At 43.9% G+C, this 19,612-nt stretch overlaps 1 protein-coding gene across 6 annotated transcripts in view; it reads left to right on the top strand.

The window, feature by feature from the left end:
• Positions 1-13,274, top strand: part of Herp (Homocysteine-induced endoplasmic reticulum protein) — a 57,193-nt gene extending 43,919 nt beyond the window's left edge. For all 6 annotated transcript variants that reach the window (XM_075878113.1, XM_037428498.2, XM_075878114.1 and 3 more), the window contains 3 exons: positions 823-965; positions 9,149-9,275; positions 13,019-13,274. In XM_075878113.1, the coding sequence (XP_075734228.1) occupies positions 823-965; positions 9,149-9,275; positions 13,019-13,180 (432 nt within the window). In that variant the 3' untranslated portion in view covers positions 13,181-13,274. The remainder of the gene's footprint in view (positions 1-822; positions 966-9,148; positions 9,276-13,018) is intronic.
• The last annotated feature ends 6,338 nt before the right edge of the window (positions 13,275-19,612 follow it).

Below are 19,612 nucleotides of genomic sequence, written 5' to 3'. Positions count from 1 at the left end.
GTGCAGTACAGCAAGCATCCTGGAAAGGCATGAACTTGGTAGGTTCACACACTGCACACAAATGGCTCGGGATGGCAAGTGAGCAGCAGGTATGGTATTTCAGTGAAGTGGCGGTGGTTGTTGCTCTATAGGATATTCAAGCACAAATGTGTGCATATACACATTGGAGAAGCGGAATGAGTTGTTCGCTCTGCTGCTGTGTTCCCTGTAATAGTTTCAATATGCCCCTTTCGATTGTGACCATATGCTGTTACACAGACGTATCACAATTTCTTCAGCGCTATCAGTTTGATTGATTGATAAATTGATATGTGGGGTTTAATGTCCGAAAACCACCATATGATTATGAGAGACGCCGTAGTGGAGGGCTCCAAAAATTTCGACCACCTGGTGTTTTTTAATGTGCACCCAAATCTGAGCACATGGACCTACAGCATTTTCGCGTGCATTCAAAATGCAGCGGCCGCAGCCGGGATTCGATCCCGCGACCTGCGGGTCAGCAGCCGAGTACCTTAGCCACTAGGCCACCACGGCGGGGCAGTGCTATCAGTTTTGCCTCGCACTTGTGACTATAGTAAAAGCTTGTTAATTTGGAAAATTGAATGATTTTAGTGTGTTCTATGGTCTTGGCAAGCATATGTAGTGTTTATGGACTTTAAACTTGTTAATTTTGCCATGTTTGACCACCACCCAATTAATTTGCCAAGTTGGCATATGACATAATCTGTGTTTGTGTGTGTGTTTTCACAGATGTTAAAATGGGAAAAGTTTGTAGAAGGGTGTGACACTTGCTTTTGGTATGGCACTTGACTGCTCTTTCAGGAGGAAGAGGAAGCAGCTCAGCGTGACTGGCTGGACTGGATTTATACTGTGAGCAGGGCAACTGTCCTGCTTAGCATTGTCTACTTCTATTCCTCCTTCGGGAGGTTCCTTGTCGTCACTGGAATCGCTCTGCTTATGTACCTGTAAGTGTATACCCATTTCACTTGGTTTTTAGCATGCATAAACTGTAGGGCTCACATTGGTGCACAGCAGTGAATGAGCATAGGGATCACTTTAACATTTGTTCACTCTGCTGTTAACCTGTGCTGGTAGCAAGTGTATAAATTCAGCCTATGAAAAAGTGCTGTTCATTGCAAGCTGTATCCATCTTAGGGAGAACATTATTCATGATTTTTGTTTGCACTAGCATGGATCCATATCATGGATGGTAACTGATAAATTTCATGAACTTGTGAGTGCTAAATGTATTTTCACCGAGAGTGAAGCTTTGTAATTAGGGTGGTGCACAACACTATGACTTGTGTTTTTACAAGATAAATGTTGCGAGATAGTTGTGTCTTTTTTGTAGGATATGCTGTCCCCTTCAATCAACTGGGCTAATGATTATCAGCCGAGTGCACTGACTCTACTGCCATCTATGCACTCATACAGTCGATCCCAGATATATCGAACTCGATGGGGATCGCGAAATAGTTCAATATATCGAGCATCGGAAATATAAAATATGCATATTTAGGGCCTAAATTGAACGATTTGAGGCCTCACAAAGTATTACGAAAGCTAACATAATCAATCGCTCACACTATAATGAAAAACAAGGTGCAAACTGCAACTTGCCGCGCTTTATTTCGCATGAAAATAGTCTGCAAACTTGTCTTGCTTTTTGCACACCGTCAAGTTCCAGTCATCCTCAATATCATTGAAGCTTTTCAAATAAGCGAATTTAGCTCCTTTGGCCACAACAACGTTGATTCATGTAGAACGCTAATGTAAGCTTCGTAGCGTAGTAAAAGGTTGGTTAACAGCGGCAGCGAAGGCGTTGGCACATTCATAAACGCACGGCTACACTTCCGTGGTGCCAGCAACGGCTGCCAAGGTCTCAGCGTCGATGCAGTCAGAAACAGCTACGTCATCATCTGTACCGATGAAGTTGTTCATTGTCCGAGAGGGTGCCCGGAAACGCTGATGAGTCGCAGAATTCACTGGGGCACTGTACACTGTTGTCAGCAGTAATGACGCACCCGAAGTCGTCTCCTGGACAGCAAGGAACGTTTATGACGGTGTTTTACTTGACGTCGCTACAAGCGCTAGTCATCATTTTTATCGCTATGTGAAAGTGAATGTTCAGTTCAACTCCCAAATGAGAATTTATCAGGAACGAAGCGAAAAGTACACGATGTCATAAGCTGCAAAAGACACTATGCCGTGTTTGTCTGAGTTCCCACTGTCGACATGTGGGCGATATCGATATCACTTGTGGCTTTGTATTTGGCAGCTGCTGCTTTCAGGGGCTTTGATGCAAAAAGATTTTTTAAAAAGCGTAGCCTACAAGACACGTCCTTTAAAACCGAAAACCCTAAAAATACGTTACAAAGTTGCACATCTCCAAGGCCATGCTTTTCGGGCTCTCATGTTATTGTGCGCTAACAAACAAGGAAGGGAATGCGAACATTGCAATGAGATTGCAGAGTCAGTTCGCATTCTCATTTCGGTGCCCTCAGCAATAGGTCTTTTGAAAAACACTATGCTCGCACGCTAAGACCTGCAGATTGCGCATCAAACGTACTCTGAAATGTCGCGCAACGAACCAGATTGGCACAATGGAATAACACTGTTTTTTTGCTGCCTGCGCATGAAAAAGAACCTGAACTTGTTAGAACGCAGCCGAAAATCGATCAATATTTGCTACAGAAAAACTTTCTGGGCTTCGGCACGGCGCAGCGTTCACTATAGCGGATGTCCCGTTGTGTGGGAGTTCGATGTAGGGGTGCACTGGTCCAATACTTTTGCATGAGAAATTTAAGGGGATTTCTAGACTGTTCGATATAGCCAATAATTCAATATATCCGAGTTGGATATATCGGGGATCAATTGTATTCCTGTTGCCAAATTTCGGAGATACTTCGGCACCATAATCTGGAGCATCGACAAGAGAAGCTACATTGGACACGATGAAATGCAGTGTTTAAATGCAATAATACGCCAAACTTGGACATACTTCAGTCGAGCCCGCTTATAACGAACTTGAGCGGGTCGGGGCATTCGTTCGCTGGATCCCAAAGTTCGTAGTAAATGAAACACAACTTTTAAAAAAGTTGTGAGTGAAAACACAAACTTTTTTTGCGCCAGAAAGTCCGTGATGCACGTGTTTGGAAGAACGGAAACAATAAGGACGGTCTTGAGTTCATTTAAAAGGGCAGGCTGCTCGTTCGCCGAGGCCCGTGGCATAAGCTGCATGAGGCGCTGGCTCCAAAGCTTCGCCGTTCTCGCAATCCGATTCCTCCAAATCGCTCTTGCCATGTACTTCATTCACAATGCCGCAATCCGTGCACGGTTCCGCAGTGTCGGCATCATCTTCGGCCGTAATTAAATCATCGCAACAGATGTCCCACCCGCTCTCCCAGGGCGGAGTCGACAACGCGCTTCCACAAATCGCCGCCGCAGTAGTCCTGTTCGGAAGCTTCAGGCTCGGCATCGAGCCCGACGATCGACGAAGTCGGCCTCGCGGAAATAGTTTCGCGCACATGTAGCCGTCACCGCCGCCAATGAAATATTCACCATCTCCACAGCTGAATACCGGGATGCCTGAAGCGGCAAGTTGGCTGCCAGGTGGTCAACAGCTATGAGCAAGCACTCCGCAACGCAGCACCTAACACGCGGATTACGCCCAAGCGAAGCGGTCACACTTTCGACGTTTTGTTGAGCGGCACGAAAAAGCGCGCTAGTCCTCCCGTCGGTCATCATGACCACACACACACACCAAGAGTGAGCAAGACGCGTGGAACAGCTCTGGGCGCGTTTCCAGTCGGAAAACCAAACTAATTCGAGCCAGCGTGGCGGGCGTCGCGGAGCGGTAGAGACGGGCGAAGGGGTTGTGATCAAGAGAAGAGAGCAGACTTGCGAGAAAAGGGCAAGGAGTTGCAATAAAGCACGGGGGAATGAAAGATTCCTTCCTCCGTGCGATAAAGCGAAGGGAGGATGCGGCGGGCAGGCGACCTTGAAAACCAAAACACACGGGAAGGAGGCAGGTTAGGTAGCTTGCTTGAAAGGTCCACGAAACTCGCACGTAGAAAAACTTGAAGAGAGTGCCAGCGGGCGCAAAAGTCAAAGCATGGCCGCCTCGTTCGGTCCACGCGGCGGCGTTCGAAGAATCGGCGGTCGTGATAAAAAAAATCGTCTTGTTGCGCCGGCAGGTTTGCGTGGCCTCACGAACTTCGATATTTCGCGATTCATTCCGTGCAAATTAACAGCTGGTTTCGCGCTTCCGCACGCGCGCGGAAGGCATGCTGAGTCGAATGCGTAGTGAGCGAGAACAACTCCTAAACACGAAACGAATCGTGAATTACCAGAGTCGGTAGGGTAGCGTACGCACATGCACTAGATGCAGACTATCGGATACAGTCGGTGGCCGACGATGTTAGCAAATGGTGTGGTCACTCCAGGCCGGTGACGCCAACTTACCAGAGTCAGTGGGGTAGCGTACGCACATGCACTAGGCGCAGACTATCGGATACAGTCGGTGGCCGACGATATTGGCAAATGGTCTGGTCACTCCAGGCTGGTGACGCCAATGACAGTACCAGCGATCCAAAACAGGGTACGTGGCCGACCGTCTTCGAAAGATCGGTAGCAGTGTGAAAACACGGGCCTCGTCTAGCGATCCGAGTTTTTTGGGGGGGGAGGGGGGGGGGGGGGGCGAAGGACGGACGGATGCATAACAAAAAGTGGTCGGGGAGAGCAGCAACTAGAGGGGCGCGGAGGCAGAATCGGCGTTTAACAATAAGAATGCATGGGCACCTTGCCGATGCCTGATCGGTGGTCGAAATTGGTTTCCCGGAAAGTCGGCAGACCGCTGACTCTGTTCGCTGTAACCGATCAGCGGCGCTCGGAGACGTTCGTTGTAAGTGCGATTTTGTGCCTTTGTAGCAATGTATATTTTTACGGTCACGCAGATATTGTTTGTTTTAAGTGGGGCCGTTATATGTGGGCTCGACTGTATATTGAACTCCTGGAAGCTGAATAATTATGTGAAGTACACTCAAATCTTGATATAATAAACCTGGATCTAACGAATTATTGGTTATAACAAAGTAAATGAAAACTAGGTTTGTCATAGCTACAGTGCTACAACTATATGTTTATAGCGAATTTTCGGATATAACAAAGTATTTTCGTGGCAGGTAGGACTTTGTTATAATGAGGTTTGAGTGTAGTTCTAACACTCTCTTGAGCATTCCAAGCAAAAATCTAACACTGAACTGTATGTTTACTAGAGCTGTGCAAATAGCAAAATTTTGAGTACGAAGCAAATTCAAGTATTAAAGATTGAGTGCAAATCTCATAGAATATTTTTTTATTGCTTCAAAGTGAAATTGCAGAAAGAAAAAAAGTTGCAGAGGATTCCTAAGCACATTTTTATCAGTTAAGAACATGAAAGTGTTTCTTTTAGGCTAGGTAGGTGAAGTGCTGAAGGAATGGTGTTCCCTAGTTGTTTTTCAAGGATAAATCATTGCAGAGACTAATTGTACTTATTTACATAACTTGGTGCAACCAATTTGGCATCGACAACACTTTACACATGAAAGGAAACCATGTTGCTATTCTCTCCACGACTTCTGTGGAAGCCTAAATGATTTTGGCGGACGAGGCCCTGCTCTTTTCAAATTCGGAGTTGCTAATCTGCCCTGTAGATATCATTATATAAAAACACCTCAAATTTCATATGCTAAAGATCTTCATCCAATTTTTTTTTTTTTTACGTTCCGGTCTGAAATAGCATTATTTAAAACCCTCGCCTCTGCCGTGTAGGTTCGAACCACTGCTTTCATGAGTCAATCAGTCTGAAGCCATAGCGGAGCGCTATAGGCATCTTTTCTGCAATACCAGAATGTGATGCGGCGAAGCATATTGATAAATTAAGGGGCCTTTGTAACGGCGCATACCATCTGCACGTTGGAATCAGCGTTTTCTCGAATCAATAAATTTGCTAGCGTAGCAGAGTCTGAAAGGCAGCTTTTACGCAACACGAGAGTGTGATGGGGTAAAAAAATTTTGAATGGTCAACTGCCCAATTGGATGTTAAATCTGTCTTCGGGAAGTTCGAATACTTCAAATCGTCAGAGTTTCAGTGCGAATGGAATCGAAGAGCAAGCACTATTAGAAAAATATATGAAAGTTCGAATATTCACACATCTCTAATGTTTATATATTTGAGATGTTCACTACCATGTTTAATGTACAGTTGAAACTGCTTAACAAAGTGAAAACTATGCTCGTATTATTTTTTTTAATCATATTAAAGTTTGTAAAAGGAAGAAAGGAGATTGTCGGTCTTTTGAAATCTAATATCGCGATCCAGTGGCACCCAGAAGCTAGTGCGGCATTGTATTGTTGCTCGCTTAAGCCTTGCGTGTGAGTACCGTATTTACTCGATTTTACCGCACCCTCGATTGTAAAGCGCACCCGATTTCCACTGCGAAAAAAAAAAAAAAAAACGTAAGACATCGATTGCAACGCGCACCCATTTTTCTTGCTGGCCCGCACGATCACACCACTCGAAAAAACGACTCCTTTCGGGAGCGTCTTCCATTTAAATATGAGGTACGGGCGAAGCTTGTGCCCATCTGACGTGTAACAGAGCATTGCCGTCACTGTAGTTTTACCGTGGACCGATGTCAGCACGCGAACTTGCTTCGCCCCCTTCTTTTGACGGTTGTGGTGCCAGATATGTCGAAGTAAAGAGGCGTCTGATCGGCATTCCCAATTTGTCAAGCAGGTAGCCGTTGTTGCGCCGCAAGTTTAGGACGAACCTCTGAAAACTGTGAAGCTTTACATCGTACTCCTCCGCAAAACTTTTCGCATATGCATGTTCCCCTTCGGAGGGAAAAGCCTTTCCTCTTCATAAAGTTAGTTAGCCAGCACCTGCTCGCTTCAAACTGGCTCCGCATTAGACCTTTTTCTAATACTAATTGCATAGCCCGCACTTGGAGCAGTTCTGTCGTCACGGGCTGCTGTGCCGCTCGTTGCTCAAGCACATACTCGCCGAGCAGCTCTTTAATTTGCGGAAACAGACCTTGCTGTGGTCCACTGAAGCATTTGCGTGAAGCTTTGCTGTCGGCAATCTTCTGCTTTTGTTTCCGCCGGTCCCGCACGCACGTTTCGGGAACTCCGAACGACCGCGATGCGGCCCGATTTCCGTCCGTTTCTGCACACGCGATGACTTTTCTTTTAAAAGCGGCATCGTGATGCACTCGAATTTTTGGAGTCGGCCCTTCCACGCCGTCGATGCTAATGCACTACTAGATGATGAACTCCTCAGCACACGTACGAAGTGCCGCACATGGGAAACACAGGCAGAAATGGCCGACGCGCCATGCTATGGTGGCTAGCTGACGCACGTAGGGGGCGGCCATTTTGGATTTGCTGATGGCAATAGATTGATTGTAATTTTTTTGTTCGTACTCGATTCTAACGCGCATGCGATTTATGAACTCGCTTAACTGGAAAAAAGGTGCGCGTTAGATTCGAGTAATTACGGTAGCTCACGAGGGCAGCCTAGGTGGCCTGGACAGCCTTTTATGTCAACCAGACTTAGGCAGGGTCACATGAAGCTATGGCAGGCCACCAATCTGCAGAGAAAGAAGTTGTGGAACAAAGTGGGGGGAGAAGGTTGTGAAACAATGTTGTGGAAAATTTTGGTGCGATGACAGGCATGTACTTTGGTTCTGCTGCCTCCTTAGTTCTGTCAAGAAAAGTCGCTGAGTGTAGCACCAGTCCCATGTTTTTCTGTCGTCCTTGTTTATTTTGCGCTACGTTTTTTTCTTCAAGAGTGTTCTATACCCATAGTCATGGCTGTGAGTTGCACTTGCTGTCACTCTCCGAGTTACTCTCAAAGATGCTCAAGGAAGTAGATGATAAAACAACTGCCAATGAAGCTCAATCGGCGAAGCGTCAGATGCATTATCTGAAGGTTTTAAGGTTTGATCCCTACTATCTGCTAGTTGACTTTGTGTCCGCTTTGTTTTCTTTCTGTTTATGTCATGAATGCTACACTACAGCTAATAGTTTCGGACAATGTTTCTTATGCCTCCCTCGCCTTCATTGTCTGTTGGTTTAATTAAGCTATCTGCTACAGACATGGGTCTCAAAGGCTTTACTTTTGCTCGGGAGAACTTTGCACGAACCTGAAAGTCGTCGTAGAGGTCGTGTACTATGTTGCATTCATTATGTGGGGAAAAGAATTTTCAATCAAATCTTCATAGCAAATATCAGGTGCAGGCTGCTTAGCAGGATTGAATTAAATGAGATTCAAGCAGGCTATTGTTGTCTGGACATATGCATTATCAGGGTGTAGTGCATGTAAGGGAAAGGAGGAGATGGGAGAGTAACTATTGGAGAACTGCATGGAAATTCGCAATTTGCAGTGAAATTAGAGGAAGTGCTTACTTGAGATAGGTTCGTTGCCTTGCATTTTACGGTAGAGCTTTTATTCTCACTTCCTCAACAATTCAGCACCCACTAATTCTACCAATTTTGTTTATAATGTGCTAATTAACTATAAGACTCAAATTCTCAGTAAATGGCTATGCTTATATTTGAATATAAATATTGTAAATTAACAAGGATTTTGCAATGTGCGCTGAAGCAAACATGAACAGATTTCGCTTGATGACCACACTCTCATTCAATGCTTTGGCAATGAACAATGCTAGTCGAAGTGAGCAAACACATCATGCTGCCTCTCGCCTACTTCGATATAATGTGACTTCCAACATTTTTGCACACAGGATAACTGTGCAAATGAAGCTGCCAGTCGTTTCGGCTTATCGAGCCTTTGCAAACGCCATGCAGCAGGCTGTGCACTTGAGTACTTTGTGTGCTTGTCATTATATTCCTGATCATGTTGCGATTTGCTACAATGTTGTGGAGTTAACACTAAAAAATATTGGTAAGATTTCGGGAGGCTATACCAATTATTTCCACTAAATACCTGGGTATGTTTACTTGTGTATGCTTTTCCTATTTTTTCTTTTTACTTTTTTTAAAATTTTTTCTGCGAGATAGCAATTAACAAGTTTTCACAGTTGGGTGAAATTTTGGCCCAGTATCGTGCAACGCCTCAATGGAGTCTGTACTACTTCTGTAGGTACCAAGGAGGCTGGTTTGCAGCTCTGTGGCAGCAGCAGGAGCTAGAGCAGGGGCACGATCAGAACCGTGAGAGAGAGGCGGACCAGCAGCAGGCAGACCACCCGGCTGCAGAGATTCATCCACAGGTTAGGCATCCCTACTTTTGGGTATTGTGGGCATTTGTAAGATGCTTCATCACTTGTGCATTACTATCATCACATAGTGCTCTTCATTTTCATAGTTTGTGGGAATATATTTCAGTTTGTGCTGCAGGCTAAGTGTTGCCATTCGGGGTGTTGCAAGGAATGCGTTCAGAAATTCTTGAAAACAAGGACAATGCATTATTTGCTTGGTACCTTCATAATAACTTCTACTGTGGTAGCAGACACCATTAGAAGACTAGACATATAAATTGTGATAGTAGTTTCCAGGGATTCACAGTTAGGTCATATGGGAGTATCAATATCCTTCCTGCAAAAGGCCCATTGTTTTGAAATTTCCAGAAAGTGGTTGCTAGTCATTTTTGCAGCGATGGACACCGACCACTTTCATTTTTGAAACCGCAGTGCCGAAGAGTGCAGCTTCCGTACCTGTACAAGACGTCTTGTATGACAAGACTACCATATTTTCTCGCATTAACCTGCACCAAAAGTTGAAAAAAAAATAATAATAAACGCTTGAAAAGGAAAGGGGGGTGCGGGTTATCTGTGATTAATCCAGAAGCGAAGGTCGACTTCACGGCAATGCATGGCCTCCTGTGCAGTCCGCATCCCCATCAGCATCGTCCGGTGCAAAGCCAATAAAAGCCAACACAGGCCATAAACAGATCCTCTCCATAGCATGCTTATTCGCTTTTTGCATGCTTTGTTTGATTTGGTCAACAGCGCCACAACAGCTATTTCACAGGTTCTTTCTCAGAGTCAGGTGTGCCCAGCTTGCACCATTGGTCAGCCTTGTCTGGTGAGGCACCATGAGTGGGTCTCGGCGGCAATCTTTCACCGCGAAAGAAAAACTCAAGATTATAGCTGCTGCGGAAGAAATCGGCAAGAGAGCTGCTGCAAGGAGGCATGACATTGACGAGTCCTGCATTCGCAACTGGCGAAAAAAAAAAAAACCTCTCTCAAAAGTGCACGCAAGGAGAAGCGAGCATTTCACGGCCCGAAGACTGGTGTATACCCTTTTCTTGAGATGCAGCTTGTCAAATTTATTAAGGAGCGAAGGGGTTGTGGCCACGCTGTGTCAACATAGATGGGGCAAATGGAAGCACTGAGGTTGGCCCATGGGATGAACATCTCGCGCTAGTTTGTGCGAGCCGTGGATGGCTCCAGTGATTCATGGCCAGGCACTGATTTTCGATACGGCGGCGAATGAGTGTGTGCCAGCGGCTTCCCAACGCCTTCGAGGATAAGCTGTTGAGCTATCAACGTTACATCATCGGGCTGCGGAAGGAGCACAACTACTTGCTCTCCCAAGTGGAAAATGCTGATCAAACGCCGGTGTACTTCGAGATGCCCATAAACGCCACTCTGCAGAAAAAGGGCTTGAAATCTGTGATCGTACTGACACATGAAATCTGTGATCGTACTGACACTGATCGTACTGACAGTGATTGATGCTGGTGTTGGACTCGTTTCAAGGCCACTGCACTGATGCAGTGAAAGCGCGCCTTGCTGACCACCGCACCGACCTTGTGATCATATCCAATGGCATGACTTCCATGTTACAGCCATTGGACGTGTGCCTCAATAAGCTGTTCAAGGTGCACGTGGATTGCTGACGGCCATTACATCCTGACACTGACTGGGCACATGCGGAGGCCAGATATTGTGCTGCTATGCCAGTGGATCATGGATGCATGGGGGGCGATTCCGGTCGACATGGTGCGCAAAAGCTTCAAAAAATGCGCTATCAGCAATTGCTTGGATGGCACCGAAGAGGATAGCGTCTTCAAGAGCGGCGACGAAGCCTCGGATGGCAGCAGCGACAGCGGCGAGTCGGGCGATAATTGAAGAAATGGAAATCGGCACCGTCCACGTTGCGGCGATCGCCACGAAATAAAGTTCTTTTGTAAACGAGATTGTCATGTTCTGTACAGTTGTGACTTCCCAAAACACTTTTTTTAAGCTAAGGATGCCACTTATGTGCGAGGATTTTTTTTTTTGGGGGGGGGGGGGTGTTCAAAGTTAAAGGTGCGAGTTATATGCAAGAAAATATGGTACTTCCTACACCAATTGCAGTGGTGTTACTCTTATACATCCTTAAATCTTCGTGCACAACGCATGTTATCCTAACAAGTGCAGCCTTCACTGCCACAAAACTATGTAGATAGACTGTCGTTAACCATTCTCATTCTGGCCATTTTCTAGGGTATGAAAGATTGGCTCTTCGGCTTTAGCTTTTGTAGTGATATTGGCTAAATTTCATCTTTTCAAAAATTACCAGTGCCTGCTTTTTGGAAAGGCAATGGACTCTTCACAGGAATGACTTTCTTATTACTTTCAAACCTTATTATAACAAAGTTGCATCTTACACGAAAATAAGTCTGTTATATTTGAAAATTTGTTATAAAGGTATATTCCTAAAACTATATCTATTGCAAGACTATTTTTTATTTACTTCGTTATAAGTGAAATTGTGTCATATCTGGTTTCGTTATACCGAGGTTCAAGTGTATACCGTAATTACTCAAATCTAACGCGCACCTTTTTTATGATTAAGCGAGTTCATAAATCGCATGCGCGTTAGGATCGAGTACGAAAAAAAAATGAATGCGGTCATTCTATTGCCATCGGCATTTTCAAAATGGCCGCCCCCTACGTGCGTCGACATGGCGCGTTGGCCATTTCTGCCTATGTGTTTCGCATGTGCGACACTTTGTACGTGTGCCGAGGAGTTCGTCATCTTGTAGTGCATTTGCATCGACGGCATGAAAGGGCCGACTCCAAAAACTCGAGTGCACCACGATGCCGCTTTAAAAAAAAATAAAAAATTCATCGCGTGTGCAGAAACGGATGGGAATCGGGCCGCATCGCGGTCGTTAGGAGTTCCTGAAACGTACGTGCCGGACTGGCGGAAACGAAAGCAGAAGATTGTCGACAGCAAAGCTTCACGCAAAGGCTTCAGTGGACCACAGCAGGGTCGGTTTTCGCAAATTGAAGAGCTGCTTGGCGAGTATGTGCGTGAGCAGCGAGCGGCACAGCGGCCCGTGACGACAGAACTGCTCCAAGTGCGGGCTATGCAGTTAGCCTTAGAAAAAGGGCTAATGCGGAGCCAGTTTAAAGCGAGCAGGTGCTGGCTAACTAACTTTATGAAGAGGAAAGGCTTTTCCCTCCGAAAGTGAACGGGCATATGCGAAAAGTTTTGCGAAGGAGTACGATGACAAGCTTCACAGTTTTCAGAGGTTCGTCCTAAACTTGCGGCACAACAACGGCTACCTGCTTGGGCAAATCGGGAATGCCGATCAGAAGCCTCTTTACTTGGGCATGCCTGGCACCACAACCGTCGAGAAGAAGGGGGCGAAGCAAGTTCGCGTGCTGACCTCGGTCCACGGTAAAACTAGTGACGGCAATGCTCTGTTACAGGTCAGATGGGCACAAGCTTCCCCCGTACCTTTTATTTAAATGGAAGACGCTCCCGAAAGGAGTTAATTTTTCGAGTGGTGTGATCGTGCGGGCCAGCAAGAAAAATGGGTGCGCGTTGCAATCGATGTCTTGCCTTTTTTTTTTTTCGTCGTGGAAATCGGGTGCGCGTTACAATCGAGGGCGCGGTAGAATCGAGTAAATACTATAGCCGACCTCTTGTATCCTATAATTAAGAACTTCATTAAAAAAAGTTTTTTCTTTTGTCTTACTAATGTTTTGCAAGATAAAAAGCTGTGCGTCTTCTGCAGGGACAAGCTGGCCCAGAGCAGTTTGAAGAGGCAATGGACCATGATGGCAATGATGCACCGCCAGAGCCTGGGGTATCACCACTCACAACAGCCTGGACGTTCGTGGCAACCTTCTTCACCTCACTCATTCCGGAACAGCCACCACCGGTTAACGCCAACTGAAGTTCCTCCTCTATCAGCATTTCCTTTCTTTCATGTTAGATAGAGTCCCTTGGATGCTTATAGAGCTGTCTGAATGAAGTGAGTGTTCAAGACAGTCTTGTTGACATCTGTCCTTTATGAAAGCTCGTGGCTTTCTTGAGGAACACACCATTCGTAACATTAGAAAAAGAAATGCGGGCCAGTGGTGTGTACCACATATCAGAAATGCATCAAGAGGCAGGGTTTAAAAAAATAACTGTTTAGTATTTCTTTTCTCCAGAAGCTGCTCCCAAAAGTTGGACTGTTTCTGTCTTGCTACGTCTGATCTGTGGATAATTTTCTTGGTGGCCTATCTAGAGGGCTGTTTTTTTATGTGTGTTTGTGCAATAATTATGCATCAGGCCCATTTTTTTGTCTGAGCAAGTGTACAGTGTAGCATAGCAGAATCTCGGTTATATGATCTTGGTTTCAAGGTGATACCAATTTGCAAGATTCTCCGAACAAAATTGCATTTTGTGTGACGCTAAAAAATTTGAAAAGTACAAGCATTTGGGACACAATTCTAGGGGATGAAATCCATGAGCTGCAACGTCTTGCAGTAGCATGGTTGGCAGGCCAGTGGTGCCTTCGAGTTTTCCTGTTGCTGTTAAGGAGGCAAGCTCTTGTGCATCGTTGGCAAGCTCTTATTCTCTACCTCGCAGGTGACAAATTTGGGACTTTTTAAACGGCTGGGCAAGTCATAACAGTGAATTATTAGAAGTAACGGTATGACCTGCACCAACTTGTGCAAAACTTTTTTCTGTTGTCTTGAATGGTTGTGGTGATGACTCTGGCTCTGACAGTGAGGCCGCTGCCAATGCCATGAACACCGTTTGAGTTTCATGTATGATTTGTAAGGTGTAATTTTCAGATTCTCACAAAAAAAAGGTGCATGTTCAAATTAAGTAAATATGTATATAATTTACTTTTAGCTGTCTTGTTTGCTCAAAACTATACCAAAAAATGTCATTTTTCATCAATGATAGCATGTCTTTAACACATAGACCACCCCCTAGTGCAAACACTACAGCCATTTCATTCACATAGTAGGACAAAAGAGAATCAGTTTGTATTGCATTCTTTGTCAGGAACCTAGAGTACAGGAAGGACTACAGACAGCTTGCACGCAACATGAGCTCTGTGTTTGGTGCAAACCTTTTTCGTCTGACTTTCCTGATTGCTAGGTTCTTTAGAAAGATTTCATTTGCAATCTATATTGCCATGGGGTCAAGTGTATTTGTATTGACTGGTCAAGCTAATATCATAGAGTGAAGGTCAATTTTAGGACTATGACAAAACCATTGATTCCTAAGATATGTATGGATGTCAGTCGAAACCACCAGTGACAAATTAACAAGAGAAAGAATTACGTAGAAGTTCAGTGTGCACGATAATTTGAAAGCAAGAAGAGACTCTGAAATAAAGAAAGCGACAGCAGAGCAAAATTTGGAGCTCTCCTTGCTGGCGACATGTTCAAAAATATTTTTTGCTGCAACACCCTTGAAGATGATTACCGAGATTCTGCTGCACGGAGCTCTAGAGTTTTGAGTCTGGATTATATTGTATATTGAAGGTCGCATTTCTAATCACAAGGATGTAAGTTTGCAACAAATACTAGAACATTTGTAAAGAGTCAGTCAAAGTGACCACTGTGGGCCTGGAATTGTCTCTCTTCATGCATGCTATGTTCTTGAGATTATGTTCTGCTGTTCATGAACTGGAAGTTCATGTGCTAGTTTTATAGCATAAACATTCTTCTCAGCCTGTACAAAACACATGTAGCCTGTGTGCCATGTGTTGGATAGCCACAATTAGTACAATGTCAGTTCAAAAGCAGGCACATCATCTTTTAAAGCATGCGACTATGCTGCTGGCTTAGCAGACATCACATTTGTTCATCTCCAAGAGATGACATTGTCAACAAAGGCTTTACACCTCTGCTAAGCTGCTTACAAATGTACAGCTTATTTAGGGCATTGTAATATACAGTCTTGTATATATGAGGAATGACTGAGGTGAGGACAAAAGTGTAAGGTGTGATCAAAGCAGTTGCACAAAGATGCCATTTACTGTCTACTTTTCATACAAAGTGATGGAGTTTTTTTTTTTAATTGCTATCTGCTTTTGACATACCACGTCCTGCAAGTTGAAGGTTTACACTGTTGCCTTTTAAAAGGGTGTGATAGTTCAGCAAGTGTCAGCGCACATTGTTTACTAGTACACACCCAGGTTTGTCCAAAGCTTATATATAGTATGACATGCAGCTCCAGCAGAGATGCTAGATTTTAAAGGCAGCTGTTGACGCAGGTGCACATTACTTTTTTTCACAAAACAGAGCCAGTGCCATTGCTTGTTATTTGTCACCATGCTGGTGGAGCAAGTGCTTTAGCTGGGATTAGTGGGGCATTGAGAAATTTCGCACCACCAAGAAAATCAATTTAATGAAGCAACATTGTTTAGTTCCCATTGAAGGGAGGACTTGCTGTAGCCAGTAGGTGTGCAAAGTCTATGTGATAACTGTATAGCATTTGTTGTTTCTCCATTAAAGATGCTTCGACTGAAACTTATATAAGTATGTAAAAATGGAGCACTTGTATTTGAGGTCCTCTTTTACTCTTTTTTTTTCCACATCGGTGTTGGAATGTTATTGTCTAGTCTGGAGAGGCATTCATTTTGCATACAAATCAGAAGGGAAGGTGTGGCATTGTGGTGCAGAACTATTGTGGTGTTTCTGTGTATGCTCCCATAGTGAGCGAATTCGCATGTCTACCCTCCATGTACTGCCATTTGTCAAGTAGCGTAATGCAATTTGTGGAACTTGCTGTTCCACGGAAACTTTTACAGCCATGACATATCTTCTGCACTGAATGCATTGTTGTTGTCAGCACTTTCCAAGCGCTTTCTAGTGGTGATATCAGTGATAAGGTTACTACCTCTCCATTGAAGTTTGGTCATTCCTGGAATTGCATCACTATTGCGGCTTAAAATTATCATGGCAGTACTCAAATGTGGTTTTTGCCAGAATGAACGCTTGCGTTACCACTCTGCACGGTACGGTATCACAATGGTAGACTTTCATGCAATTGTGCCTTTTAAGGGAGTGTAAACAGGAACAGTAAAAATTCATTTATTTCTGCTATACCCTCTCCCAACAAAGAAACATCAACCTTTCCTGCAGTGTGCTTACTCCAAAGCTTGCTACTCCTATATACTTTTGGCTTCTTTTCTATGTTTTTTTTTTGCAGTTAGTGCACTGGCTGGCACAAGTGCTTCTGCTGTGTAGGAGTTGCTGCACATTACCCAAAGAATGTGATTTTTTTTATCTGTACATAATGCTAGTCCTTTGTTTCCTTCATTTTTTTTTGGTGTAATAAATTTTCTTGCACAGTGACCATTTTCACTGTGCAAATTGACCTGATAAACATGCCTTCAAAGTCATCAAACATGTTTTTACGTGTGGTTCTTGAGTTGTGCTAAGCTTACTATCACAAAGGTCACTGTAACTAAACTGACATTTGGCCTACTTGCTTTGTGTTCATCTTAAAGGAAAAGGCAGACTCGCAGACACCTAAGGGGGGGACGAGGGTCTTAAAATAGCAGAACACTGTAAAAAAAATGCTGACTTTCAAAAATTACAATATGAGGTATTTATATTCATAAGTATGTTTTGGAAAACTTTTATATTATGGCAAAGTACCATTTCTTTTTGTTAAAAGCTTAATATAGGAAAGTACAAATGTTTTTAAAACTGGAGACCTAATTTTTTTGGGATTGTTATTTTTGTGAAGTGAGTCTGCCTTGTGGAAGTTTTTAGCAAGTTTCTCTAAAGATATCTAAACAAACTTGGTACCATTTTTTTCCACAGCATTTTAACTACAGGCTAAAGCTTTTCTTTTTCTCTAACCTTAATAGAATTGTAGTTGTATGATACATACCAGCTAATTACTGGAAGCTCATTTTTACCTGTCAAGTCTAAAAATTATTTCTGATGAAAGAAATATCCATTTTGACATCTAGTTTGTGGGATGACATCTAGCCTGTGGGATGAACCTGTTAGAGAAAACATGTAGTTTCGAAAAACTAGCTTTTTTATTGCGAGTTATCATAATGATTCGTAAGAAATCGTCTCATTTTAGTGTGCAAATTTGTAATTATTTCTTTTTCTAAATGAGATATTGGAAATCTGTTTGCAGATTTGAAATCTCCATTCAATGGTACACATTCATAGTAATTCTTATGATAATAAAATGATAAATAAAAAACATTTTTTATGACCCTCGTCCCCTCTTAACTACAGAACAAAATGTCTGTATTGAAGTTTTTTTTCTTTTAGTCAGTGTCTGGGGGTGAGCCTTTCCCTTGAAGATGTCTCAAGTTTTTTGGCAAGGAATTCGCTTGTGCAGACCTTTGAAAATTATTTGGATGTTAAACTTTCAAAATATTGTGCAGCCTTGCTTGTACTACCTAAAGAATACTGCAATAAAATTTTGCTTTATTTCAAATGCAAAAGTTGTTAATTGAAGAAGAAAAATGTGGCATTTGTAGGATTTCTTTCACTAGTGCTATGGCACCTTGCAAAGTTCCTTCACAGCAAATAAGAGTAAAGAGAAATAGTATGTAATGTAAAATAATGAATTTGGAGTATTCTCTTGATAACTATTTCTGTTGCATGTAATGATGGCCTCCAAATTCATTTATCTTAATCTTAGTGATCCTGAGGTTACCCCCCCAAAAACAAATAGTGACGCGTGTGACGAATGTAAAAGTTCTGCGCCAATCGGACATGCTGCACATAAACGGCGATTTGTGCGTGCAACGCCAAGTTCAGTCGAGTTTTATCATCGACTCAACAAAGGACGCAACCGCGTCCCTGTCAGATTAGTTCGGCCACGTTGTGAACAGAATGCATTAATCATGTGAAGGTTGCATTTGTGTGCATACCTTAGATGCGATTCTATATATGTTTTACCAGCAAAGCTGTTAGGCAAACTATAAAGACAGCAGTCGTGTTGCGAAAAATTCGCCGTACCATTGCCTAGCAACTGCCAAGCACGGCAGGCGCTCGGCCGTTGCTCGGCAACGGTGGGACGAGTTTTTTGGCATGGATGAATGAAAAATTTATCGGGGTCCTGAAGGATTCCACCCTCGTTTTATAGGAGTAAGATCGAGGGGCGCTCCCACGTAAGGAGCACCGCATCGTGGGCGTTCTGGACAGCCTTGAGTTGTATGAGAACCGGACTCATGAGCATTAAATGAAAAGAATTTTCGGAAAATTCTTCATTTTTTCCTTGTAAAGAGGGGCACCTCCAGAGCATATGGTTTACATCACTGCGATTGTGACAGTCCGGACAAAGTTCTGAAATATCAACTTAATGGCTATAGGTTACGAGGCTAGGGTATGTTCCTGTCTGAAGCATGCGAAATGAGATTGCCTGTGGCCTAGACAACTTTTCGTGTGGCAATGGAAAGGACCTACGACCTAATTGATAATGCTTCGTGATATCGTGGAAAGTAGCCAAATGTCCCTAAAATGAAGGTAAAATGGTAATGGCGCATGTGCTCCTTTCTGGTAATGGTAAAGTGCTCCTTTCTGGTAATGGCGCATGTGCAATGCTGCCTTGTGCAAAGCGCCCGAATGAGTGAAGACCATCTAGATAATCTTAGAACCTTCCGGTTAGATTGCGCGCACAAGGCGTACATTACAAGTTGTTCTGGAACTTATGTGGCCGCTACTGAAAACGCCGGATTGGTGGCACATGTATATATGCCGGCTCACTTTGCCGTGTGGCAGTATATCGACGGCCAAGGCTCTATGTTCGCTTGTATCTGTCTACAGCGTGTATTTTTTGTACAGTGACGTTTCATTTTCTGGACACAGGTTAGCCCAAATAAATAGTTCACTCATGAAAACAATGGCTGCTGCCTTCGTCGACATCAAGAACCCTGTGACAATACGAAGGCTGGTCGCCAACTCTTATGCATCCAGCATCGTGATACTCACAGCTACAGAATGCTTGTGTAAGAGAACAAGTACGTTCGCTCTAAGGAAAAATGTTCTTACGCACAATCTCTTTCTGTTGAAAGCGCAACACGTAGAATGGTTTACGAGCCGTGTGCTCATGCTTGCCAATATCGTGCGTGCCAGCTGTCGCAACAACGCTCTTGATTAGAAGAGAATCAACGTTCACAGCTGCTTCTCAAGCGAGCTCCCCTTTTTTTTCAAGACGGCCGCATGTTTGCTCTCTGCTTGAGCATTCGATGGCAGTTTTAACCCGCAGTGGGATGCTAACACATGTGCCCTCCGAGCGACTGAGATTGGCTGTCTCGTTTAATCTCTGCTTGAGCAGCGCTCATCACTTCAGCTTGCGCAATTTCACCCATGGGTAAAACGTTCGATGAGCGGAGAATGGTACC

This window comes from Rhipicephalus microplus, chromosome X (assembly GCF_043290135.1).
Source record: "Rhipicephalus microplus isolate Deutch F79 chromosome X, USDA_Rmic, whole genome shotgun sequence".
NCBI classification, from domain to species: domain Eukaryota; kingdom Metazoa; phylum Arthropoda; class Arachnida; order Ixodida; family Ixodidae; genus Rhipicephalus; species Rhipicephalus microplus.
Note: the sequence above shows the minus strand (reverse complement) of the source record. Positions and strands in the feature narration are given on the sequence as shown.